Source organism: Actinia tenebrosa, unplaced genomic scaffold (assembly GCF_029948245.1).
Source record: "Actinia tenebrosa isolate PJP-AT-01 unplaced genomic scaffold, QUT_ActTen_1.0 PGA_scaffold2__45_contigs__length_23673736, whole genome shotgun sequence".
In the NCBI taxonomy this organism is placed as follows: Eukaryota; Metazoa; Cnidaria; class Anthozoa; order Actiniaria; family Actiniidae; genus Actinia; species Actinia tenebrosa.
The window spans coordinates 6048022-6075881 of NW_028292579.1; the positions used below are offsets into that span (position 1 = coordinate 6048022).

The 27860-nt window shown below is 37.5% G+C and overlaps 2 protein-coding genes and 1 long non-coding RNA gene across 4 annotated transcripts; 1 reads left to right on the forward strand and 2 right to left on the reverse strand.

Moving 5' to 3' along the window:
• The first annotated feature begins 108 nt into the window (after positions 1–108).
• LOC148909081 (uncharacterized) lies at positions 109–8057 on the forward strand. Its single transcript, XR_016120521.1, has 3 exons — positions 109–192; positions 5040–5111; positions 8042–8057. It is a non-coding gene; the product is annotated as an uncharacterized LOC148909081 (long non-coding RNA).
• On the reverse strand, positions 4168–27447 carry LOC116299066 (bromodomain-containing protein 7). The gene is made up of 19 exons (XM_089034423.1): positions 27287–27447; positions 26039–26271; positions 25039–25187; positions 23895–23920; positions 23044–23110; positions 22649–22793; positions 21616–21726; positions 20553–20704; positions 19952–20060; positions 11852–11921; positions 11150–11251; positions 10484–10619; positions 9196–9307; positions 8527–8589; positions 7483–7557; positions 7233–7335; positions 6323–6362; positions 5271–5584; positions 4168–4292 (listed from the first exon to the last, which is right to left on the reverse strand). Exons 1-19 carry the CDS (start codon positions 27336–27338, stop codon positions 4249–4251), a joined length of 2103 nt encoding a protein of 700 aa, XP_088890549.1. The 5' UTR covers positions 27339–27447; the 3' UTR covers positions 4168–4248.
• Positions 13194–18281, reverse strand: LOC148909082 (uncharacterized). 2 transcript variants are annotated; one of them, XM_089034581.1, is made up of 5 exons: positions 17538–18281; positions 16701–16879; positions 15612–16614; positions 14394–15396; positions 13194–14144 (listed from the first exon to the last, which is right to left on the reverse strand). In XM_089034581.1, the coding sequence occupies exons 3-5, from the start codon at positions 16326–16328 to the stop codon at positions 13198–13200; spliced, it is 2667 nt and encodes an 888-aa protein (XP_088890707.1). In that variant the 5' UTR covers positions 16329–16614; positions 16701–16879; positions 17538–18281; the 3' UTR covers positions 13194–13197. The 2 variants fall into 2 exon arrangements, with proteins under 2 accessions (XP_088890707.1, XP_088890708.1); XM_089034582.1 differs by lacking the exon at positions 17538–18281 and having other exon boundaries at positions 16701–17003.
• Positions 27448–27860: the final 413 nt, after the last annotated feature.

The following is a 27860-nucleotide window of genomic DNA, read 5'->3' on the forward strand; positions in this document are numbered from 1 at the left end:
GCTTTCTAAAAGTATTTCAAAGATTTTTATTTTCCACAGAGATCAGATAGTAGGGTAAAGGAATCGGTATAGAACGAAAATGAAAAGTAAGGAACATTTTCCTGAGTAAACAAGGAAAGTGAAGAGGATTATTCAGGAAAAATAAACGAAACTTGGTCTACAGACTCGAAAGAATCATAGGCAAACAAAAAGGTATTAACGACAAGACATGGCTTTTAATACATATTTTTGCATTCTCATTTTTTCCTGACAGTCTTGATTTTTGAATTTGGATCTCTGGAGATGCCTTTATAGTTAAATTTCCGGAAATAAACGGAGAGAATTTGAATACTTTGGAAACGAAAAATATATAGGATTATCAAGATATTTATGTCTAGTCCTGTGGGTTGAAAAATTAAAATACAAATATACGCCAATTATTTTCGGAAAACAATCGTTTTGGTTTTGAGTTTTAAATATTTTTTTTTAACCAAAACTTTATAAATATTGATGTTTCTGGTGAACTGTTTATTTCCTTATTTTGTAAGCTACCGTTGTTTTAATTTGGAGTCCGTTGAATCTATTGAATTCGCGGGGGGAAAGGCCGGTCAAGGGCCGGTTTATCAGGCTTTAGTAGTTTTTTATATTCTTATAAGAATTTAAAAAGTTGAAGTCAAATGATCGGAAATAGCTGATTCGCCATTCAATTCAAAGTTAAATACAAACTTTGTAATTCACCGTTTCTTATCTTAAAAAAATATGACACGAGATAATAGAAATGATTTAACTCATTGATGTTTACATATTGGTTATTGTGTTAGGTTATACAACAGAGGTCTCGAATGTTCTCTGCTCGAAGGGTAGAGTTTGGAGCTAAAAATATATTTGTATAATTAATTTTCCTTCTGTGACATTTCGGAATAAGTTTTCTTCCATTTTCTTAACTTGAAATCTCTATATCAGGCTTTTTTAAGTCTTGAAAATGCATTTTATTTATTTTTTATTTACGAATGGAAAGTTTGTGAATACGAGACACAACACTTTTGAAATGACAGTTTACCAGACGATAAACCCCTCGGGATAATGCAGCACTGATTCTTGTACGAACAAGATAAAATCCATTAGACAAGAAATGCGGGTTTTTAATTTCGTAATTCCGATTGTGTAATGATTAAATAATCTTCCCTTATTCTGGTCGAATATTTTCGAACTTCTAGAAGGCAAACGTTTTCACTTCAAGTGCCTGGAATGAAACGTCAACCATAACACATTTATATCATATCAGGGACTCTGATTTTTTTCTAAGTTCCTTTCAGCTAGAGACAAATGATCCATAATTTATATTCTATAAATTCATCAATAACAATATTACTTTATTTTTTTAAATTTCATCCCCTCGATCATTAACCTCTCTTATTTTTTCTTTTCTTTTCTTTTCCTTGTGCTTAGGTTTGTTTTTGTCCTATTTTGATGTATTTCCAACCACAGCGCAATGCTTTTCAGATAGTCTGATGGGTGGTATTCTAGTAACTTAAAAGTAATCCATTCAACCTGAAACCAGCACCAGCTGCAATCAGTTACCGTGACGAAAAACCCGGAATCTAGCTAGGATTTTTTTTTTTCCTTAAAGGCCAACAACTGTTTTTTTTTTCGATTAAAAAAAAATTGTTTTCTCATAGAAAGCCAACAAAGTGTCCGGCGGCACACATCCTGGGTGCACAAAAGTTCGTCTTAATGATTCCAGCCATCAAGAGAAAGAATTTTCCTGTTTATGTAGGTGTATAATATTTCTAGGAAATCCAACAAAGTGTCTGCACCGCACTGCAAGGCTTTCTTCCTATTTTTTTACGATTTCATTCTTCGCACCACAAGAATTTAGCCATTACATAAAAGTGTCTATTTTTTCTAGGAAGCCAACAAAGTGTCTGTAGCAAAAGCGTTTCCTATCTTTTTTAATGATTTCATTCAACGCGATTTGTTTCCTTTTTGGTAGTCGTTTGTTTGGTAGGAAGCCAACAAAGTGTCTGTATACCTACAGAGTTTTTCTATAGCATTTTATAACAATTCCACCCATGGCAAATGGAAGATTTTTTTCGTTTTCAGAAGGTTCCTGCCTATAAAGAGTTTTCCAGCATATTGATATCTAAAAACTTTAGCCCACCGATTTGATTTTGTTTTAAAAACGCAGTGTTAACTAAGCCAATAAAGTGTAAGGATCTAGAAGGTTTGTCTAGCTATAGCCTGGTATACCCTTCGTTAAGCGTGAATTTTTTGGGGTTTTGGGAGGTGCTTATTTTATAGTAAGAAGCCAACAAAGTGTTTGCACTTAAACGGGTTGATTTGCAGTTCGCTATTTAATATATATATATTTAAAAGCACTAGTTTTAGAGAAAGCCAACCAAGTGCCTGCACTAAACCTTGCCAATGAAAATTCAATGATCGATAAATTTTCTTTTTTGAAAGGTTTAAGTGAAGTGTTAGTTCGTATTACGAACAGGGATTTTACCCAAACATATCAAGTGTCATTTACTAAGTAAGCCATCAAGGTAAATCTATATTAACAAAGCTATTTTCCTGGCACTGAAAGGGATTTTAATACAGAAATCTCGACAAGGGGTGTAACTTCAATCATTTGATACTAAAATGTTCCGTATTCTTTTGGAAGTTCATATTCCTTAAAATTCACCCAAAAATATCAAGGTTTTTAAAAGCGGGGAAAAATCAAAAAAAATCTTTTATAGTGAGCTAATGAAGTCGGTAAAGAATTTTTGCCAAATTTTCAACAAAAAAAAAAAAAAAAAAAAAAAAAAAAAAAAAGAAGAGATTAAATTTAGCGAGATTAGATTTAGCGAAATTTGATAAAATGAGATTAGCGCTCACATGGGTAAAAAATGTGAGAGGCAAAAAAGGGGGTATTCAAATTCTAGGCCACTACTTGAACACACTATTCATGCGTCATCGAACTAAATTTTCTTAAGCCTATCATTTCTTGTCAGTTTATTACCGGTATACCCGAGATAACAAACTTAAGAAGTTCTCTCTCATTCGAAACTCAAAGTTTGTTTTTCAAATGAAAAGACGCCAAAACAAATGTCACAGCACTTAAAAGGTTTTTTCTTGGAATTTCATCAAATTTGGTTTCAAATTGAGGAGCCGAGCAAAACTAATTGAAAACAGGAAAAGTATTTTCCCTCTCAAGGACTAAGATTAAGCATATCTAATACCACGTACTATTTTATGTACAAGCGTTAAAGGTATTTTGAATGTAGCACTTGAAGAACCGTACAGAGAAAGGAGAGAAAACTCTATTAAGATATTAGGATTAAAAAAGGTGAAAAATTATTCCACGTTTCTTTAGAGTAGCACTTCATAGGTTTCCTGAAGTGATTCTTTGAAGCTCGTTTCAGAGCCGAAACAATCCGGTTTATCTCAAAGGAAATCGTCTACCACTTGGTAACTTAGTGTGAATAGGACAGCGAGTTGATAAACACACACAGGAAGTGTAATAGTTTGATTACAATATTTGGAGTGTTTTTGGACAAGTGTACGGACTATACTGACGCATATCCGCGAAATGAAGTAAATATAGTATGTTTTGATATCACGTTCGCGACGTTTCGCGTGCTTTTTATAAATGTTAAACTTATCTCGTACTGTCGTTTCAATATAAGGTCTATAAAAAATCTTTTTTAAAGATTAACCTGGCATTTCGACTGATTGGGTTGCCTGTGGTTTATGTTGCCTCATCTCTAAAATCGACAATCATTGTACAATGTTTAGAAATTTAAGATAAATGACAGCAGTGACTTTACATACAGTTAAGATAAAATATTGAATAAATAATCAGTTGTCATATAAAAAGAAATAATGATGTCTACCAGATAAAACTGTATAACATAGATGTAATTAAAGCTCCTCAGTATCGCGAGGTGTGGGTGTGGCATAAGGTGGAGGGGGGTAGGGCCAGGGATATGTATAACATATCTTTTGATTGTTGGAGGAAGTGTGGGGTAAGCCAAATAGCCTGCATAGCGGCGCTTTGGGGAGGGGGAGGGGGAGGGGGACGGGAGGGGGATGGGGAGGAAGGACTGGGGAGCGCCGCTACGCAGGCTATAAGCCAAATAAAGAAATAATTTTTCTGTAGTATGAAGGGTAAGGGAGAAGCTTTTACTGTTAAATGTATGACAAGGGCTGGGTGGGTTGGGGTTTTTTTTGACTCCGTATGCCTTGATGTAGGAATACAATACCCTTGAAAACCCCTGGAGTTGTTTATACTTCCATAGGTTTTGGAGTGTCACCTGATCCACGAGAATCTGCCATTATAAGAAAAGAAAGTGTTAATATTCGAGTTTCCAAGGTTCAAACGGATATGTTCATCGTAATATTTTTCTCCGATTTGAGACTATGTGTCATTCTCTTGAAAATAATATTCTTTGTTTGAGTTGTATTCATTTTCATATACAGTCAATTCAAAAAACGTTGTCGTCGACCGGCTCAAGCCTACGCGACTGGACCGAAAGAAATATGGGTAAAAATCACTGAAGCGGTTTAAATATTCGTTCTGAATAAATTGTTCCCGCTAGTAATAAGATAATAATGGCAAGAAAAAATCCATCAAATGCATGTCTTTGGGTTTAGGGAAAGAAGAACAAAGTAGTTATGATTCAGTTCACAATTTCGAAAATATGAAGGCATTAAAAAAACGTCTCTTTCAACACTTCCCGCTCGCCTACGAACGTTCGTGCTGTAAACCAGGCATAACTAGTCAGATAAAATTATGCAGTCAACTCGGCTTCAATGATTACTACCCATAGTTCCTTTCGGTCCAGTCGCGTTGAGTCGGCTTGAGTTGGTCGACGACAACATTTTTTGAATTGACTGTATTCTCATGCACAACCGTTAAACAAACGTTTCACTTTTTTTTCGTTTTCCTTGTTAATGCTTTAATTTTATACTTGCTGACTATTTATTAATTTTATATATCCTGCAATGCGCCATAAGCCTCTGGCTTGGGCCTCATCAATCATAGTATATGCTATTTTTCCTTTGTTGTTGAATAGATTGTCGTTGTTGAAGAAATGGTACTCAAACGACTGACAAGTGGTCTGAAATGGGAAAATATTATGTCCAAGGTAGAGAAGGTTTGTCGGTTTTCTCGTGAAATTCAGTCAATAACTTTTACTTTAGAATATTTATGTGTGGCAGGGAATCCAAACCCACGCTGTTTAACTTAGAAGACATAGTCATAAGTACTAAAACTCAAGCAACAACAGAGCAGCAGCAACGACTACCTTTATCCACTGACGTGCCATCTTTGTTCACGTTATTCTCCTCCTTTGACGTAAGAGGTACAGTCCCCACACCCATAGCAGCTCTTATACTCTCAACTTCCGCAACGGCACCAGGACCTACTTGCGACGTTAACTCTCGGAGAGTATCCGTCAGCTGCTCGGCTAAAAGCTTTTCTTTTTCGGATGGCTTCGTAGCGGCTTCGGGAGTTGCCGACAATGGATCGCCAGGGCGTGAGGAGAGTCTAGAATGTTGAGCTTCTTGGAGATCTTCCAATAAGCGACCGGTCGAATTGAGTTGGTCGACTAAATTTGAACTGTTAAAATTATAAGACATGGAAAATTTTAGCAACTATTTTTTCTTAATCATGTTTAAAAAAGAAAAAAAAAATAAGGGCTTGAAAGTTTGGGCATAAAGTGCATGGTAGCACCAGAGAATGCGGTTTCACAGTGACAGCTGCATCGACAGAGGATCATTCTCCTGCAGACACTGCCGAAGACTGCAACTATGTTCCAACAAAACTGCGACAAGTTGTTTCTGAGCAGGTGTATAACGCTATATGTTTAACACGCGATTAGGGCCATCTGAAAATTGTCACTCTGGTACGGGTGTACCGTGTCTAATAAAGTTGTTAGTATTATATTTGTCGTGCTAGCTTAATCAGTAAGAGCGTCGGCCTGTTGTGTGGGAGGTCGTAGTTGGAGTCCAAGCAGGACTAACACTCAGGGTTTTAAAATGACTGAGGAGAAGGTGCTGCTTTCGTTTTTTACATCTACAAATAGTTAGATCTTCACGTGGCTCGGATGATCACGTTAATGGCGGTCCTGTCCCTTATCAACTAGAGACTTTTAAAGAGGAACACGAGTTTATCGGTTGAAATACTGTTCAGTGATGTGCGCTATCAATAAACAAAGTCTCTTTCTTTCTTTCTTTCTTCCTTTCTTTCTTTCTTTCTTTCTTTCTTTCTTTCTTTCTTCCTTCCTTCCTTCCTTCCTTCCTTTCTTTCTTGCCTTGTAACAAAATAAAACATGTGCAAAAATGCCTTAGTACTTACTCAGAAACGAGTTCTTTACTAGACGACTCGGTCTTGGAATCTGTTGAAAAGAAACCATGGGATGATGAGTAGGGGGAATGAAGAAATGATAAATGGGCCTATTTTCCTTCCAATCCCTCGAGAAAAGATTATTGCTTCGAGGCACATTTAAGAGGTGGGCATCGATCATTTCATAGCACGATCGAAAAACATTTATTAAAAATTAACTCGAAATGGAATCGAAATTTGAAAGTGTTGATTTTTGATGACCATTCCACGGTTCGAACCCCCCCCCCCCCCTCCCCCGACCACCACAGTGCCCCCCCTCCCCCGACCACCACAGTGCCCCCCCCCCCCCGACCACCACAGTGGTTAGTACCTTTGCCCATTAGCAAAACTGTGAATCAAGGATGGGGTAGGGGTACTTGCCTCTTACCACTGGGGTCTCGGCTTTGATTCTTGGTCTCAACATCATTATTTATCTCTCTCTTAATTACTGCGTTTTTCTCCCGGTTCTTCGGTTTTCTACCCTCCTCAAAATCTCACGCGCTAAAATATAGTTCAATCTGCGAGATAATCGTGTCCTGATTTGATTACGTTAGCCTCCTAAGTTCTTAGGGTCTGTCACGCACAACATTGCGTGACAGACCCTAAAGACGGCTGTGTAGGACCCGACACTAATCTGTCTGTCTATCACGCAACATTGCGTGACAGACCATAAGGATGGCTGTGTAGGAGCCGACACTAATCTGTCTGTCTATCACGCAACATTGCGTGACAGACCCTAAGGACGGCTGTGTAGGAGCCGACACTAATCTGTCTGTCTATCACGCAACATTGCGTGACAGACCCTAAGGACGGCTGCGTAGGATCCTCAGCTTAAGGCCTGATGTATACAAAACTCTCACAACATGGAACTACACTGACATACCCATTGCGTCCTTCAGGAAAGATACATCTATGCCAAGCTCAGAAAGAGATAGTAATGACTTCAGGTCGATGTTTGTATCGCTAGTGGCAGTTTTAGAGCAATCCTTGAAGCAAGAAAAAATCAAAAAATCGGTTTTTAGGCATAATGTTTTCTCTCTACTCATAGTGTAGAGACAGACAAACAAGCAAGCAAGCAAGCAAGCAAGCAAGCAAGCAAGCAAGCAAGCAAGCAACAATCAAACAATCAATACCTTTTTCTCTGCTTCTTGTTTTTCGGTTGTTTTTTCCGCTTCTGTTTTCATTTCTTGGTCCTGTTTTTCTGAAGTCTAAAACGAATTGGAGTCAAAAAATTAACACTAAGAAAGCCCGCGTATGTTCAATCTCCCCCTCCCTCCCCTCCCCCCTTAGAATAAATGCTCTGAAGTGTTCCATTCAGTCATTTTGTTACTACACAAATATTCAATCCTTCCTCGCGTCCTAATTATTAATTCACTATGGCTTCTCTATGGCTTGAGTCTTTTTATATCGCTTGCGTTGAACCGCAAGGCATCAAGGTTCATATCGTACGTTTTTCAATAGCTGTACAATATCTAGTCGTAATAACAATTACGACACAGGAAACATCTGACCGTCACAATTTCTATTTATATATATATTTATAATAATTTGAGAAATAGTGACGTGCATAGCTATAATACCAGAAAGAAGAATGATTGTCGCCTGCCACGGCACTCTTGGGACGTTTGCAACCCATCAATCTGTCTGTTTTCATACTATCAATGATGTTATTTTTCATCTTTTTATTTGCAGGACCTCACTGAAAAACCCTATTATTATTATTATTATTATCAGTTATTATTATCATTATTATTATTATCATCATTATTATTATTATAGCCTTTCATTTCATGTAAAACTGAATTTATTTTTAATTCAAGTAGCCAATTTTAAATTACCTAGTTACCAGCGAGATTTGCAATTGTAAAACAAAAAGCATCAAAATAAAGTTTTCATTATTATTATTATTATTACTATAAATAGATATTTTTATTGAAAAAAATCATTATTATTATGACAGCAGTGTAAAACTTTTGTATGCCCCATACAAGTGACACAATAGGGCGCTAAACGTAACCTAAAGGCCAAATTAACCCTAATTAAATTCTAATTACAATTGTTAATAAATGACAATATAATAATAATAATAATAATAATATTATCATTATTATCATTATTATTATCATTATTATTTTATCCCACGTGAATCAATACAACGTCAATGTTTTGTAGGTTACCTTGGAGACAGCCTCGCCATCCTTTCTCTCCTCTACTTTGGCTTCTTCCAGAAGATTCGCTTTCTAAATCGAGCAAGGAAAAAAAATAGAAACACAAGTAATCTGGATGTACGTTTTATCAAACAAGGATACGAGGATTTGAACTCTTAAAACAGTCGATTAATACAAGTGCACAAACAGCCTGAGAACTATGGCGAATTTGTCTCCGCCACCGTAAACAACGGTTTCGAGTTAAGAGGACGCATTCAATGTTTTTATCTTTAGCACGAATGTCTCAAAGTGAATTTCGTATGGGTGGAAAATGAAAAATCCGTAGCCGAATTTTAGCCATACCGTATCTTTTAAAGCGGTTTTCGGGTGAGTGAGAAATAATACGGCAAATCCTTAGTCGTACCGTATCTTACTGTAGCCGTCAATACGCATTGTGATTGGGTGAATTACTTGAAGACAATGGGAAGCCATTTTGGTGTTATAGCATTTCGTACCGTCTAGTCAGGTTGTACTTTAACTGCAGGTACACGCTGTGATTGGATTAATTGCACGACAAAAATGTAAAAATAATTCGTTTCTTTGCTGTGATAAAAACAAACGTTGGCACCCATTTGAAAACCCATTTATTTATTTCATGGTATCACTCCTCCGCTATGCTCGGTAGCGTTTTTCCCTCACCTCTTTGACTTTTGCGACGTATTTGGAATGTGCGCCATCAGTCAGAACATCCAGCAGTTTATCCACCACCCCATGCGCAAACGATGAAGTATCTTTAACAAATTCCTGAATGCTGTAGAATCGAGTATACACCTATTTCAATAAACGTTATCATCGATAAAGGCAATAGGCAATAGGCGAAGAAACATAGGAGATAGATCATTCCAAGACCCAAGAACAGCTGGAATGACTTGCGTTTCTGCTTCGTCCAGAACCTGGAGCTGGAGCTTAGTTTTTATTGAGATTGATTCAATGTTCTTTGTATTTAACGAAACCATTTTCATGTCGGAATGACGCGATGACAACGTTTATTGAAATAGGTGTATATATCTGTTTCAAAAAAGGTTGTCGGTGCCAAAGGCGATAGGGAATAGGCGATAGGCAAAATGGCGATATTAGGGAGGTCATTCCAAAATCCAAGAATGGGAGGAATGACTGGTTTCCTCTTCTTATTTTTATCGTCACGAACCTTAGTGTTGAGATATTCGGTGTTGCTTATAGTAAACGCGCAAAATTGTACTAAAAGTCCTCGATAAATTGTTTTTTTTAACGTATGCCTATAATTCCTTTCCGTCTTGGAATGATCTATGGTCAATGACTACGACAGCCTCTTTTGTAATAGGTGTATGTGTAGTGCACCTGCATCCATCCGTCCGTCTGTCCGTCTTCGTATGTGCCTGCTGTGTGCTTGGTATTTGTGGGCTAGCTATTTTCCCCGCCTGTTCTAGTGACCTGATGCATTTTATCTGTCTGTATATCCTATCTGTCTGTCTGTCTTTCTGACCTGTCTGTTTTTATAGCAGGTCCATCTGTATTGTTCCTCACCTCTGAGCATAGTGTACCTCTGTCTGTCTGTCTGTCCTGTCTATCTACTTGTCTGTCTGTCTTTCTGACCTGTCTGTTTTTATAACAAGTCCATCTGTATTGTCCCTCACCTCTGAGCATAGTGTACCTGTCTGTCTGTCCTGTCTATCTACTTGTCTGTCTGTCTTTCTGACCTGTCTGTTTTTATAACAAGTCCATCTGTATTGTCCCTCACCTCTGAGCATAGTGTACCTCTGTCTGTCTGTCCTGTCTATCTACTTGTCTGTCTGTCTTTCTGACCTGTCTGTTTTTATAACACGTCCATCTGTATTGTCCCTCACCTCTGAGCATAGTGTACCTGTCTGTCTGTCCTGTCTATCTACTTGTCTGTCTGTCTTTCTGACCTGTCTGTTTTTATAACACGTCCATCTGTATTGTTCCTCACCTCTGTGCATAGTGTACCCCAACATCATTACCATAGGTACCCAGCAGTAAGTCAGACTCTTCTTTGGTGATGGTAGCGCGTGATGAATCGTAGGTGGGTGCGAATGATCCAAACGGTCCATACATGAGATACGACACTGTTAAACACGACATGAAAGAGTAAGGCTCAGGTCAAACTTTGGACTTCACAAGAGCCGAACCTAATTGAAATAATGGATAACAAGGCGGTCTCCTCTGATGTCATTCCGTTCGGCTCATGTTTGACCTGAGGCTAAGCACTTTAGTGAAAATATCAAGAGGAATGGGTAAGCGCGTTCTTTATCATGTGCGCGCAATATTTTTCATGTAGAATTTTATCGACAACATTGTTGGCAAAGATCTCGAGAGGAACTGTGTAAGCTAGTTCTTCTTTACGCGCGCTCTCATCTTCATCATCTCTTTTGCTCTGGATGTGTGCTTTAATCAAACAGTCTGTAGCAGCCTGCTGCGCATCTTTACAGTGGTTTTCATAAACCCGTCAAATACACTTAAGTATATTTAGCACGATACTTCACTCCAATTCGTTTGTTTTTACTCTTTGTTTCACGGGTCAAAGAAAACTGGTTTAACAATGAGCTAATATAAATGTAAATAGCTTTTTTCAGCATAACTTTAGCAAGTGTTTTACCTGGTATTGCCTTGTTCTTCTTGTCTTCTTTAAACCCTGTAGTAACGTGCGACCCTGAAGAGACTTTCCCAACGAGAGAGCCGACATTGACGGGTAATGATTCTGTAAACGGTATCAAAAGTTAGCTTACGAAATGTCAAAGAAAGTTTTGAAAAAAGAAATGTTTAAAAACTGAAAAAATTAGCCGGAATATTTTTAGATAAAATAGTTTATTTATTCGTTATCATATTAGTTTTTATTTGCATTAAAGCAGGATTATAATGAAGGAATAGAAAACGCACGCGCGCCGAAATAAAAAACACTACGCGTCGTGGTTCTCATAACACTTCTCTCGTGTTGTGTCAACACCCGCGTGCTTTATTAGAGCAGTTTTCGTTAGACTGTGAAAAGTTTACTTCCGTAGGCGTGCCGTGCCGTGATAGTGATGTTTTCTAGACTTTTGATTGGCTGATTTTTTCCTCGCGCAATGTGATTGGTCTGGCAGTTTCGTGACTTTGGCGTGACGCCGTGTTCATGCCGTGTTGCGTGCATTTGATTGGATGCAAAGTAAATTCTTCTGCAATGTGATTACCGCGAAGCTTTTCACAGTCATACGATAACTGCTCTACTGCACACAGAAAAGTAAGCAAGGTTTTATTTATTTTATAAAATAATAAATTATAGTAGTTGTTGTTTTGGACATGAAGGTAGTGTTAAAATCACCTTTCCCAGTGTCAGGATTTACGATTGCTAAGGACGTTGTTCCATCTTTGTCTCGACGCAAGAAACCAATCTGTATACACAAGTATATAGGGGTAATTAACTGACCATAATTAGCAACTAGTCCTCGAGCTTGAATGGGGTATTGACTCATAGGCTATAAGGGCGATAGGACTAGTTTCCCTGTTTCATAATGATGTCACATCAAAACAAACTATTGTTTTAACGCTATAGGGATCATGGTCGCTGGAGGGGATGGAATGATAACAACACGTCTTAAGAGGGCTAGTCCCTAAAAACCAAACAACGTGAGCAGACCTTGAAAAATCAAAATTCTTCAAACTTTGCCAGATCATAGCATTTGGGCTACTATTAAACACAAAATAACTCAAAGGCTTATTGGGACGTTATTTTTTATGAACGGAGGCAATTTTGATTTTCGCCGTTTTAGGGCGACTTTTGGGGTTGGAATACTACCTCTCAACCCAAGCTCATTTCTATATCAATCTCAAACGCTATGCACTTTTAAAGTTGATACATAGAAAGTATAGGCATTTTTCTACATTTTATTAGTTTTCTTGATAAATATGTAATACGTGGAATATTTTACAGATTTTTGAGTTTTTTCGATTTTGAAGCAAATTCAAGAAGAGCAAAAATAAGCCAACTTCACACTAAAATATCTCCACTGGTATGTCGATCCAGGACAAAAAAATACTTCTGGAACAACGAAGGGCATGTCTTCTTTCGAAATGTAAAATAAAATTTTGGGGCCAGTTGAAAACAGGATTCAGAGAGTCGAAAATGGAAAGGCTCATAATCTCAAACATCCACGCGTTACGGTATTGTTATGTCACGCAAACTCGCGTCTTCAGCGTAGTGAAAAAATCCCTTTGCCCGTAGAATGACTTAGATCATCAAAACTGACTAGCAAAATCATTTCTTATAACCTTTAACACATTCGAGTTGCATTTTGTGAGAAATTAAAAATTATATTTTAAACTGGAGCAACTCATTTCACACTGGAAATAGTAAAATTTTCTAACAAAGTTAAACGAACGAAACTCATTTGATTTTCCATCTCGCTACACGCAATTCTTAGGAATTTAAACATTAATTTTATAATTATTTAGCAGTTAATTAGAACTTACCAAAAATACAAGATAGATTCCATTCATTTGGCGCGCGATTTTCGATAGCGAGAGTTTATATATTTGCTGCGATCGGAACTACAAACAAATAACAAGATATTGCGTTACACACAGGAAACCCAAGCGCAAGATCTATAAAATAATAATAGCGGTCTTGGCTGTATACTGATTTTCTTTATGATTCTGACCATGAATCAATCAAACGGATCCCAGTACGCAAGAACACGACTGTAAAGTTGTCCTTAAAAGATCGATATAAGGGGCCTTTCGACGACTGGTGATGTTATCCGTATCTATATCAAAATACTCACAAATGCTAGCAAGCACGTTAATACTTAATTGTTTAAGCCCATTAGACTTGTTAAGCCGACAAAGATTGTAGGTCTCGTATGTAATGGGATGTAGAAGCCCACATTGCTGGATGACTTCCTCTCGCGTCGATTGATAGCCTTCTTCCTCTGTAGCTGCAGCGAATTGCTCTTCCGCTGCATCAGTAGCTAGGGTATCTACTGGTACGCCCTTCAGCTTTGCAGCTGTTCTACTGAAATACGATTGTATTTGCTGTGGTGTTAAGAACTCATCAATCGTGAACAGCCTGTTGCCATTGCTGTCTTTAGCATATCTCATGTCGCGCGATACAGTCCCTGCGTCAATCTTGTGGCCAGTTGCCTGTCCTATTAAAAACTTGTCGTTAAGATAAAGTTTCTGTCGGTCACTGAATCGCGATGTCTTTTTAGATCTTTTCAAAGCCCAGCCCATTGGTAGACAGTCATCTGCAGGTGAGGTGTAGAGCATCGAGCTGGACATATCTGGGACACTATCAGCACCATAAAGTAATTTTTCTCGGTAAATAATCTTGGCCTTATCCATTAAGCTCTCTCTCTCTTGAACACGCTTACATTCACCATATTGGATGTGGTTTTCAAGAGAACTATATCTCTTGTACTCTTTAACGCAGCCATCTTTAGGGCAGGCGCAAAGTTTTGCGGTTGATCCTTCACTGTCTTCCACGTCGTCTTCCACTTTATCTTTTTCGTTATCTCTACTTTCTTGGGCCTCCACACTCTCCGGTCGTTGAATGATTTCAACAAAATACCCTTCTGAAAAAGATTCGATAAACTTTGCAAAGGAAGGGCTTCGAAGATCTAACAACAAAAAAAAAAAAGAAGATATATTGATTAGTTCTTATTTATTAATTCTCTCTCTCTCTCTCTCTCTCTCTCTTCATGTTCTTGTTTTTTCTTACATTTTTTTTTTCGTAATTTTTTTTCTCCCTTTTTCACTACCAGTTTATCATTTTCGTTGTGGGAAAAAACAAAAACGATAACATATATAATGATCGTAATATTAAAAACAATAAATAAGGAGGGCTTAAATAAAAATTCATTAATTACCTTGTTGTGTAGCCCAGTCAAGAGATTTCCCTTTACCAATGTCATAGGCTTTCCACATCGTAAGCTTATCTTTGCTGTACTTGAAATTATTAAAGGAGTTAATCCCAACTAGTTTAATTCCCTGGATTGTTTGTAAGCCAGCAGCGTCAATCACAGCAACTCTAACACCACGCACACCACCATGGGAGAGAATGGCTTCCCTTAAGGCTTCTGCATTGCAAACATCGTGTCCTTCGTTAATGTAACGACGAACGTGTGCTTTGATCGTTGCGGCCTTACGATCACAAGAGCCTTTCCCTCCTTGAGGATCGCTAAAATCAATACGCTTAACTCTAATTCCGGTCTCTTTCTGCATGAAGTGACAGGCAGTTATCATAGCTGCACTGTGATAACACCCCGCGTTGTCTTGCTTGTACACAGCACCAGTGATTTCAGGATGCTCACTTTTGAGTTGCCTCTGGGTGTGTTCCATGATAGACACCACGTCATCGCTGTCTTGGCTACAGTTTTTTGCAATGTGTACAAATGCTTGGTGCTGGAGCTGTCCTGCTGCTGTTCTTCTGACCACTACAGATATGTGCCAACTAATCCCTCTCTTTCCGAACCAATCGGTCTGAGTTTCTCGATACTTCTGGGGAAGAAATTTCATCTCCCAGTCTTGGGTGATCAACACTGTACTCTCATCTAATTCATTTATCATGTCGATTCGTGATTTGTCTTGTCTCAATGATCGAAGTTGGTGGGATTTCCAAGTATCTATAGCCTGTATTGCCTGTTGACAAGAAAACATCATATCATCGCCCTTTTCGTTTCCTAGACGCTTCGAAACGTTTGCCACTGCGTTCTTGATTGAAGAAAGGACAGTTTTTAGTTCCTCACAAGAAGAGCAACTAAGGTCATGTTGGTGATCGCTACATGATGAACACAACTTCTTTTCATTTGGGTCGTTGAGTGCGTAAACAGTACAGTGATCTTTCACTTGAGATTTCTCTGATATGTGAACCTATAATAAATTCATATCGTTTAATAATAAAATCACACATTTCACGTTCTTTTGGTCGTTTTGTGTGGTTTTGGGTTCTTGCCCTTTCTCCTTTTGCAAGAAAACGTTTATTTTTTAAATCTAAAAATGAGCTTGAATAAAGAGATAAAAAAGATCTTAATTTTTTCAATGCGCTGTGGTACTGAATACGGTTTTGTTTTGTTATGATTACGAACCTTGTAGTCGTTTTTTATATACTGCTTTCCTATTTTTAGCATTCCTTCGCAGTTTTTGATCCAGGCTTTGTCTTGGCCATAATCAGCAAGTTGATTGATAAGGATAGTCAAGTCATCAAAGCCTTTTGCTCCATCTGCTGAAAGGTAATCTAGACCTTGGAGGGATTTTCGCACTGTGGCAGTGCAAACCGAGAGTATTCGGTACATGGTAGATGGACTTAGAACTTTCACATTACTTTCATTACAGAACTGGGTATACTGATTTATGATCCTCTGAGGAATCATAAGTCGTATGACATTGGGAGTCTCTAAAACCTGACCATTCGATAAGTGCAAGTAACGTTGACCGAAGGGAAGATCCTGTACGACATGGCTGCTTGTTATAAAGGACAGGAAATGATCAAGCTGGTTTGGATCGATTCTAATTCGAGGACTTTTCTCTTTAAGAACAGGGGTACCCCGACCATGCTTCAGAATGTGCATTCTTGCTGCCTGAAAACGATACTTAGTCAGACCGGGAATAAACTTTTGAATCTGACAAAATGTCACCAGGTCACTCATGATTGCAAGAATGTTGCGTTTGGTATCCCAGCTTCCTGCATTTTGGTACGCTTCAGCCAAAGCTTCAAGATACTGTCTCTCGGTTGGTTCGTAAAACGCCAAGAACTTTATCGACAGAGTGAGAGGACTGCACAGCTTCCCAAAGATTATTCGCATCACCCGGAGTTAAGACATCCAATACAGAAACAATGGCTTCGGTGGCTCTATTGATGTAAACGTTCTTGCTACGCTGGCTCATATTTTCCCATGGTTTATTGGGCTGTCCAATCGAACCAAACTCTGCGTTACCTTTGCACACTCGTAGAAATTCGTTTAACTTCTGGAGTTTCTGTTTTGAAAGGTCTATGGAGCCATTACTACTCTCTGTTGAGTCTGAAAAGATCACTGCTGGGTCCTCCTCTAAGTTCAGCTTCTCTAATGCATATTGCAAATCATCTAATAGCTGCAAAAGAATTTGAATCATGTTACCCCACTAGCATTATTTACTCGATATCATCTTGAACGATGATTCTCAAATTATTTACTTACTTCACTCCCCGCGTCACTGTTTTTTGTTGCACACTCACTTGAAGCAATGTCAGGCTCTTCAACGTTTTGTTCATCATCTGACGTTTGAATGACCGGATCTTCTTCATTCTCGGGTAGGGATCGATATTGCAGTAAATCAACTTCAGACTTTAATTGCATTCGACATTGTTTGCAGATTGCTAGAAAACAAAACATTTCTGACTCAGTTGTAGTAGGCTTACATACGTAATTACCAACAGTAGGGACATATGGTTCCGCAGCGTAAGAGTGTTACTTCCATATATGGACTATACGGGGATGATCCGCTGAACAGGGTAGGGTTTTTCGAGCTGCTTGTCGTAAACAGGGTATGCAATTTCACTCAAGTTCCAAGTTCTTCTTGAGTTTCCTGTCATATTCAGGGTTTCTACTTTCGTATTGACCGAAACTGGTTATTATGGTCGTAAACAAAAACAAAAACAAAAAAAACAAAAAAAAAAACGATATGCGAGATGACATGACAATTGAAACAGGAACTCAGTGCAATAAATTATATATTTTTTCATAAACAGGGTCTACAATTTTGAGTTTTTATGTCATAAACAGGGTACCCCTTTCCGAATCCCAGTGGAATTCTGGCGGAGTACCCAACCCGGGGTTTGTGTGTTGTGTAAAAGGGGTAGCTGGGAGTGGAAGTGGGCGATGAATGCAGAACCAAGGTAATAAAAAATGTATCCATTGAGTATTAGATTCTCTATTTGTCTTTGTTCATTTTGATCTGTGATGGCAAGATAGGTCATAACATTATTATCAAAACTACCTTTATTGGCAGATACAAAATTATAAAAAAATACTCACGTGTCCCAACTGGAGTCAAGTTATTTGTTAATTGATAAAGCCCCTTTGACTGTTGGCTCGTAAGACCACGATCGCCTCTGTACTGGTTTAGTTTGTGTTGGGCCCAACTCACTGGCATTGAGCAAGTTTTTTTAAAGCAGCGCCACCTTATTCCATGCTGGGCTCGGTGACGCGGACACACTGTTAGCATCAGCTTATCGGATGGATTTTCAAATATGCCTGCCAATTTAAATAACGTTTGAACTAAGTATGATTTGTTTCAGGGTAACGACAAACCACATAATTCTTATGTCTAACGGATCCAGCTTTGACCGTTTCCCCTCGATTGATGCGAGTACATAACCATCTATAGAAATTCATGAGGCTAATATTCACAAACATCCAGTCGTCCTACCTGCCCTTGCCAGAAGTAACTGTGATTCAGTTGCCAAAGCTGAATCTCTAACATTGAGAAACTTCAAATGTCCTTTGATGGGTCTTTCACAATTTTCGAGAGTTACGCATAGCACATCTTCTTTTCTGTCCTGACTAGAGCCACAAGGGCCTTTAACATAAGCTGAATAGCTACATACAGCCATTCGCTGTTGAGAGGACTCAATAATATGAAATACTTATTCAAATAACGAAGAACACGATTGTTTACTTTGAAGTAAATGCCTGGTATTGTGAAACGAGACCAGGATTGTTTGTTTTGGAAGTAAATTGAAAACAGGTGTCCCCAGTCCAGTCCCCCTTGACAATCAAGGACCAAGGACGTGGAAAAAAAATTTGGACACAAAAAGTAAATCCCCCAAAAAATTAAACCCAAACTAATATAATTGCAAATTTCAAAATAATAGGAGTTTCCTTAAAAAACAAAGAAGGAAAATCGGTAGGAAAGATTGATAAACCCCGATGCGCTTGGGTTTCCTGTGTGTAACGCAATATCTTGTTATTTGTTTGTAGTTCCGATCGCAGCAAATATATAAACTCTCGCTATCGAAAATCGCGCGCCAAATGAATGGAATCTATCTTGTATTTTTGGTAAGTTCTAATTAACTGCTAAATAATTATAAAATTAATGTTTAAATTCCTAAGAATTGCGTGTAGCGAGATGGAAAATCAAATGAGTTTCGTTCGTTTAACTTTGTTAGAAAATTTTACTATTTCCAGTGTGAAATGAGTTGCTCCAGTTTAAAATATAATTTTTAATTTCTCACAAAATGCAACTCGAATGTGTTAAAGGTTATAAGAAATGATTTTGCTAGTCAGTTTTGATGATCTAAGTCATTCTACGGGCAAAGGGATTTTTTCACTACGCTGAAGACGCGAGTTTGCGTGACATAACAATACCGTAACGCGTGGATGTTTGAGATTATGAGCCTTTCCATTTTCGACTCTCTGAATCCTGTTTTCAACTGGCCCCAAAATTTTATTTTACATTTCGAAAGAAGACATGCCCTTCGTTGTTCCAGAAGTATTTTTTTGTCCTGGATCGACATACCAGTGGAGATATTTTAGTGTGAAGTTGGCTTATTTTTGCTCTTCTTGAATTTGCTTCAAAATCGAAAAAACTCAAAAATCTGTAAAATATTCCACGTATTACATATTTATCAAGAAAACTAATAAAATGTAGAAAAATGCCTATACTTTCTATGTATCAACTTTAAAAGTGCATAGCGTTTGAGATTGATATAGAAATGAGCTTGGGTTGAGAGGTAGTATTCCAACCCCAAAAGTCGCCCTAAAACGGCGAAAATCAAAATTGCCTCCGTTCATAAAAAATAACGTCCCAATAAGCCTTTGAGTTATTTTGTGTTTAATAGTAGCCCAAATGCTATGATCTGGCAAAGTTTGAAGAATTTTGATTTTTCAAGGTCTGCTCACGTTGTTTGATTTTTAGGGACTAGCCCTCTTAAATCACAATGAAATTTGGTTTATGAGCTGGTGAAGGCAATAACAACTAAATATTACGCTAAATATGTCGAAAAAACAGAATGAAGCTTAAATTTTTAGGCTAAATTTCTATCATTTTAGTCGATGTAAACAAGCCGTTACGTCATGATGAAATAGGGCAATTGTTTTAGTCAAATCCAACTAGTCGTTCAAAGAAAATCATGCAAACAAGTTCATCCACTCACCTAATCCACTCACTCATCAACCATTCCTCTCCCATCCTATTCTATTCCTCCCATCCTATTCTATTCCCATATCCATTCATTCCTCCCATCTCTATTATTAGCCTTCCGATCCATTATCCCACCTCATCCACTCACTTTCCCATCCTATTCTATTCCTCCTATCCGATTCCCATATCCATTCATTCCTCCCTTCTCTATTATTAGCCTTCCGATCCATTATCCCACCTCATCCACTCACTTTCCCATCCTATTCTATTCCTCCTATCCTATTCCCATATCCATTCATTCACTTACCTTGCTGTTTGGATGTTTTTCTTTCAATTCTTTTGACATTCTCTTAGCAGCCTTTTGGACCTGAGCAAGGATTCTCCTCCCCACTACAGACGGTCTTGTATCACTCTTGCTAAAACAAATAGTATGGAAAAAAGTATGAATAGACATGCTAGAAAATTGAAAGACTTCCAAGATCCTGACTAAGGGTTGGTCCAAGGTGGGAATAGATGCCCCCTCTTGAAACTGAGGAAAACCTTTTTCGAATTTGCTTGAGTGACCACGAAACATTAGTTCCAAGTTGAGGTTGGAGCTTAATAAAATACATTTAATGTAAGAGAACATAACTAAGAACATAAACACATTGTTTCATGGTTAAGGTTAAGATTCGATTTAGAGACCAACGATGCCCCCCCTTTTAAAATCCTTGAACTCTGCCTTCGAAATGTGAAAAAAAAAGTGAACTGATGAATGCAAACATGAAAAGAATATCACTTGATAACGACAAGTGCATATGATTATATTCATTGAGAATTTGCACTTCACGACTATCAAACACGATTATTATTATTATTATTATTTTATTATTATTATTATATCCTTGATGTTAAGACGTTAAATGTACCTTGACTTAGACTTCTTCTTGGTAGTGTGAGGCAAGATAACCACAGCGTCATTATCAATGGTATCCACATCAATAGGCTCGTCAGAAAGTACACTGCTGTCCATATCAGACACTCGCATTCCAATACTACGATAAATATTCCTAATCTTATCCTGAAAACATGAAAAATAGCTTCATCAGCTTTCTTTTTGATGGGCAAACTGGAATCCAGAATAATAGAGTAAATTTAGTAAATTTAGTAAGGGAGATGTAGCATTAGTGCAATAAGCTCCCCCAGCCCTCCCCCCACTGGGGTCCTGGGTTCGATTCTTGGACTACTCCGCATCAGATATGAGTAGAGTTTCATAGGTTTCATAGGTCTTGCGAATTGGGATTCCTGTCGAAAGAGACTAGGCGCTAATTAGGCGAGAGAGAGGAAAGGGGAGACGCATCTCTCTCTTTCTTCTCCCCTCTCCTCAGTCCCCTTCATCCTAAAGGAGTCCCCCTCATCCTAAAGACACAGGAAGCCCAATACTCAAAAGGAGAGAAGAGAGAAGAGAGATGCATGTGGAGGAGGCTAGGTCTCTCCCTTGATTCAAGGATTTCCTCTGTGTTCTCTGGTTTTCCTCCCTCATCCACAAAACCTGAAAGCACTCTATACCATGCCATTAACAGTCACATGAAATATATTCTAAGATATATGCTGTGCTATGGCTGTGACTGTGATATAGTGGCAACTCACATGCAAAGGCATTGACTCCATTAGCAATGGTTATCATGCTTAAGGCGCGCACCCAAGGTGCAATGTGACTGTGATGGCAACTCAAATGCACAAGCATTGACTCCATTAGCAATGGTTATCATGCTTAAGGTGTGCACACACGGTGCATAAAATTTACAGTAGTAGTATTTGTAAGTAATTTCTACTTCTGGGATGTCACATGCAACATTGCATGGAGTGACACCCAAAAAACAGCCTTTTTAATGCAATGCAATGTTGCTGGCAATGTCGCATCTCGTGTTTCCACATTTACAGTCTTCAGGAATCAAATCTACCCCCACCCACACACAAATAGCATAGTACCTGGGTCATCATCTTTACACCAATCTGAAGAAGTCTCTTTGCTGCTTTGTAGTAAATAGTGTCTGGTGCATTGTAGATTGTAGCATTATTGCACATCAGATAGAAATCATCCTGTCAGGACAAAGATATTTATTCAAATTAAGACATAGCGATTGACTGGCTTACTGACTGAACCAAAGAACAAACAAATGAATGAACGAAAGAATGAAAAAACGAACAAATGAAAGAACCAACGAGCAAACAAAGGAACGAACAAATGAATGATATTGATGAATAGTTGGATGAATGAATGAATGGATGGATGGATGATTGAATGAATAAATGAACAAACAAACAAACAAAGGAACAAAGGAATGAACTAACATTATAAAATAATTGGGATACTACGCACGCTATGATTGGTCCAAAACCATGTTTGATGAGAGTATCAAAACACGCTATCGTCATTTTAGAGCGCACAAGTATTGCAACTGTCAGGTTTTAATCCATCGCGCGCACTCATTGGCCAGTTTGAATAAGACGGCACGTAGGGAGAATTTACTTAGACTTTGCTTTTTTTCTGATCTTTTCGCGAGTTTGTTATTTAATAAAAAAAATCAAAAACAGTTTTCCATGCTTGATACTCTGATTAAAACACTTGGGATGTTGGGAGAACACTCGAGAAGCTGGAAACCACTCAACTCCATCGTGGTTTCCTATGCTCCTCTTTTGTTCTACCAACATCCCGTGTGTTTTGATCAGAGTATCAAAAACTGTTTTTTATCTGTTAAAACTGTTTTTTATCTGTTAAACAAACAAACAAATGAATGATTGAAAAAACAATTGACTTTGACTAAATTTACATAGTGAATGCCTAGCCAGATGAACGCACAGAATGACTGACCAACTGATTGACTGTCTAGTGAACTGTCCAGTGACCAACTCATTTAATTAATGATGAATTGAATGACTGACAGTCAAACAAACTCTTCGCCACCCATCTAATAGTAGATAAATCATAGAACTGAATGATATATATTGTCAGAAAACTTACCCTAAAGGCTTCAATGGAGGCATACTGACAGTTATCAATCTTGTTCTTTATGGTACTGAAGTCCATGGGATTCTCAATGACTCTAGAATACCCTGGAGCTATAGCATCATTGACAGGAAATGCAAAGAATCCTTGCACGTCTTTCCTGTTAGGAAAAAAACAAAAAAAATTTTGGTGCTTGCACAAGCTTTGAAGATTAGTTTTATGGAATGCAATACTTGAAAAAATATTCAACAATGCCAGATCCTGAAGAATATCAATGATCCTGGATCCAAAAAAGCTATTATTCTGTCACTATTGTTCTCTAATCTCTCCTGAGTTTGCAAGAAACTGCATAGTAAAATTATTTATTAAAAACTTGGTTCTTCATTATCACAAACGATGTTCGACCATACCTTTGTAGGGTTCGATGAAGATTTTCAAGGCAAAGTTGTAATGCTGATGGATCTTTAGATTTCTTAACTGTGGACATAAGGAGATCAAGACATTATTATTATTGAAGCAAGACAACAAGTGGTGGGACGGTCATTAGAGCAGCTTTCATATGACTTTAAAAAGCATGAACATGGTCGTGACACAGCAAGGGATCATCAGATCAATCACATTGCACCAATATTTACTCTCCATCTAATCAAATACCTGAAACATGGCACCAACACAGTGTGGAAAAGGTCATGCCAATGTCATGGCACTACCAGACCAATAACATTGCATGAGAAACAAATCAGCCAATCAAAATTCTAGAAAACATCACGGTCATGGCAAAGCACTCAAATGGCACCATGTTTTTCATGCGAAAACTGCTCTACATGTAAGTAGCCAAGGGCTGTGGTTGAAGAAGTTGAAAGAGGTACTATAGGGGGAAGGATGTTCAATAAAAAACTACACTTACACAGTGAAGGGGGGGGGGGAAGGTAGCACAATATATAAGTAATCAAACTGGCACTTTGAAATAACAGTTTTTAGATAACAGTCTGACTGGCTTGTTGTCGTATGTGAGTAGAGTTGCTTGTTGGTTCTCTCTCATGCTCAAAGGTTTTTCTCCGAGTTCTCTGGTCTTCCTCCCTCCACAGAAAATTAACTTCTAAATCCCAATTGCAATTTCAGTGAAAATGCCACTGCTAAATCCCATTTATTTATTCATTTTTTTCATAGATAAGTGTACATGTAAATACACAGTTTTAGGTACAAGCAAGATAGATGTCTTGGCAAAAAGGAATCATGAAAGTATTATGTATTACCCTACCTTTTTGTTTAACTACTGGACTTATCCTAAGAAAGAAAAATAATTGAATAAAAAATCTTTTAATTGTTTTATTGATTTTTTAATGATTTGGATGAGATTATTGTTAATAGACCATTTCACAGATTCTGCGGCTCAACCTCAGCCTCGTCAGCGAGTAATATATTCTTTAGAAATTGCCTACAACCTGTGAAATTTTTAAGTGTTTCAATTGTTCGTTGATGTGTGAATTCCTTTCATTGCTGCGGACTGTAGTCAAATTCTAAAGAATAATTACACACTGACAAGGCTGAGGTTGAGTAACGGGATCCGTGAAATGGCCTATTGATGTAAACATTTATTTACTTGAGTCAAGATTTTGTATCCACTACATTTACGAATTTATAGTTTTAGTTTTACGTTTTAGTTAAAATCTCATGTGTAGTTGGCTCTCTCAGTTGTAAGTCATTTGATGTAGCAAACAAGATGAACAAAATGTTTGAAAATAGAATTATAAACAAATGAATGAATGAATGAATGAATGAATCATGAAAATGAAATAAAATAAAATAGATTTATAAATAATAATAATAGAATAATAAATAACCTTAATTACATAACATTCAAATACAAAAACTAATAAATAAATTTAAAAAAACAAAAAAAAACATTCAAATACCTAGAACAATATAACTAATGGTGCCCTAATTCTTTTATGTAAAATATGAATAACATATAAACGTAGTGGATACGAAATCTTGACTCAGCATCCTACATACAAGAATATACTTGAATGTTTTTTATTGCTTCGACCCCCAGCTAGTGATTTAGTCAAGGAAGTCTTCAACAGCTGTATAGGGTAGCATGGGTGGTGTACACTGCTAACGCATTGTGCATCTTTCAAAGCTGTGAGTCCAATGGGTTGCATTGCTGGTTCAAACCCTGCAGTCGCCACGTGAATTGAGTTTGTTTGAGGTGTTGTTCTCTCCTATGCTACGAGGGTTTTCTCCAGGTTCTCCGGTTTCCTCCCTCTCTAAAAATCAACATGTGAGCTGAACATTGTGTGCATAGAACATTGAATGTAGTGGTTTATTTGTGGGTGAAAAGTGTCCCCATTTAGTGTGAAAGAGCTAAAAAATTTATCTTTTTAATAAATATTTTACCGTACCTTGGGGGTGGTTCAATAGGTTTGATATGTATCTTTTTTATTGGTCTTTCCATGTCGGCACTGGCATCTTCTCCTTCCATTTCAAACCTGTCTCGTTTCTTTTTGGACTTGTCATGACTAGACATTGATACTGATGGGGATGGACATGCCTGTAATGGTATTATAATAGTACAAGTCGATTACCAACAGACAATGAAAATATTTCTATTTGCAATATATTTTTACCCTTGAAAATGATTATTGCATATTCCTCTTGAATTTAAAGTTATTGGAATGTATTGGATGGTAAATTCCACAGTTCAAACATTCAAGCATAGTATTAATATAGAATATATAATAGCACATAGGTATATAACATATATAAATATATAAACAGAAAACAGCAATAAACATTAACCTTTCAACATATCTTTTTATTCCCATGAGAAAATGACAATAGCTATCTAGTTATTTAAATGTAACATCAGGGTCAAATTAAGTTGAGAACCACACTAGCCAATGGGCCAGTAGCTGTTCAGCACTTTGTAATATACTGTATAGTTTATTTAAAAACTGGATCTATTGGCCAGGATTGTAAGAGCATAATTAATTTTTAAGATGAAAATTAGGCTGTTTTTTTAAAAAAATAGAGAGCCCGTGCCTGCTGGTATGCATCATGCTTGTTGTATTTTTGAATATAAGAATTTAGTTTTATAATTCTGAGTATTTTAGCATTATTATAAAAGGTAAATTTGAAAAATCATTTTTCAAAAAGCGCACCCTTGGCTCCTGCATCCCCGTCAGCTAGCAACCTTTCAGCTCCACCAGTGGAAAAACAAAAATTAGGTTGAGCACTAGCTATAGCCCCCCTGGCTTCTACGCCCCTTTTGGCAATTAACCTCTTAGCTTCACCAATGATAAAACAAAATTTAGGTCCAACACTAGCTGATACACTTTGATTAACAATTGACAAAAGTGAATCACAAATAAAGAAATATGTTGTATAGCAAAAAGTACATACACTTGATCCTGGATCCAACTTATGTTTCTTTCTTTCTTTAGAGGCAGATCGCTTCTTCTTCTTCTTCTTGGAGTGATCTTTGATCTTATGTTTATCAGAGCTGCCAGTGGATTTGGACTCATGGTGCCTCTTTTTCTCTTTGCTTACAATGGTTTCTTTCCCTCCACCAACTTTGAGCACAAGTTTAAGTGGCTTCTCGGATGACTCCAGAGACCTTGATTTGTGAGATCTCTCTATATTAAACCATAAATATAGGTCAGTCAAGTTGTTACAACTGCTTTTAATGCTACATACTGATTGAGACAACAGTCACAATATGGAATTAGGCAATAAACATCTGTCAATTGAAAGTAAATAGTATGGTTAGTGTAGTTTCCCATGTACCTTCTTACAGTCCTTATATTCCTTTGTAATCTAAGATTTATTTGATTAGTGGCAGTGTATTGCCAGATTCCCATGTCACGGCTGTTACCTTGATCAGCATATAACAATGGAAACACTTGTAAGCCACCAAAATGTGACTAAAAAGGAAGATTCAAAGTTTACTACAGCCATTCACATTTTACCATTCACATGATTACACCAGGGCAAAAATTAATGGATCCTCAATGGTCAGACATAATGACCACCCATATCAAATTGATCAATATTTGACTGGGCAATAGAGCTTTGGTTTAACAAGAGGCAATTATAGCCAGACATTGTCTGTTGACTGGTTATTATTTCAAGACCTGTACACAATTTTTCATTTCAGAGCTTTCAGGATAGGCCAGCGGCTGCCAGAGCTATGGCAGTTGCTGCGAAGTTGACTGCCAGCTACTTTTCCTTTTCTATAAAAAAATATCATTAATCTATTGGATTACAGCTACTTCAGACTTATGACCCCCTACTTCATTTGCTAATTTCAATTTGTAAACTTTAGCTCAAGACCTGTAGCTTTGCAACAGTTTCTGGGGAAAGAATTTGTAGAAAAGTGTATCAACTGTACTAACAGGGACTATCAGGATAAAAAGAGCATCTATAAGCAGAATAGACTGTCACTTTCTTTTGATAACAAGAAATGAACTTTAGAGACGTTTCCTTTGTTAACAACTACATCATTAATCTTCGTGAAAGTATTAACACGATTATATGAGTTATGAGTTTAGTAAAGAAACAGAAAAAATGAAGCTTTTACGAGATAAATTATGAAAAAGTGATTCAATCAACTTTTCTTCAATAAATTTTCAACCTAGAACCTCTATTTACCTTCACCGTCGGCATACTTCTTATGGTGCTTCTTGCTTTTGTGTTTCCCCATATCTTTTCTTTTAAAATATATTAATTTAGACGGATTTAAGAGCCCTGTTTTGTTTGCTACAAACACACGCCGTCATCCGCCATTTTCTTTTAAAGCAAGAAAGGAGCCAGCAATTACTTGGAGTCTGCGGTCTGCTAGACCATATACACAGGAAGCCCAAGCTCCCATTTGAAAACCTAAAAAAAAATCACACTCGCGTCATTTGCTTTAATTTGCACAAACTTTCATTTAAGCTGAACCAGAATTAAATGAATGGAGAACGCTTAAATTAAATGATGGACTCATAGGGGTCTCGTTAGTAAAGCAGCTATTTAGCAAGAATAGTCTCGAGCCTGAATGGGTTATTGACTTATAGGCCATGCCTGAGGGCGAGACTCAAATCATTTCAGTCGGTCAAATAAACAGATGCAATTGGTTTTAAAAGCCTTATAGCCTAGTAGATGCTCATTAACCAATCAGAACGCAAACATTGATCATGATTGACCAAAACTGAATAGGCACCCGCCTGTTTTATTGCCAACT

Excerpts from the sequence above, each read along its gene's own strand:
- LOC116299066 (XM_089034423.1), bottom strand. The coding sequence starts at position 27,338 with ATGGGGAAACACAAAAGCAAGAAGCACCATAAGAAGTATGCCGACGGT. Across the intron at positions 21,727-22,648 it reads CCTCCATTGAAGCCTTTAGG|GATGATTTCTATCTGATGTG; the intron begins GTAAGTTTTCTG and ends TTGTCCTGACAG. Across the intron at positions 5,585-6,322 it reads AGTAAAGAACTCGTTTCTGA|TTCAAATTTAGTCGACCAAC; the intron begins GTAAGTACTAAG and ends TAATTTTAACAG.
- LOC148909082 (XM_089034581.1), bottom strand. The coding sequence starts at position 16,328 with ATGCGAATAATCTTTGGGAAGCTGTGCAGTCCTCTCACTCTGTCGATA. Across the intron at positions 15,397-15,611 it reads ATATAAAAAACGACTACAAG|GTTCACATATCAGAGAAATC; the intron begins GTTCGTAATCAT and ends AATTTATTATAG. Across the intron at positions 14,145-14,393 it reads TGACTGGGCTACACAACAAG|ATCTTCGAAGCCCTTCCTTT; the intron begins GTAATTAATGAA and ends TTTTGTTGTTAG.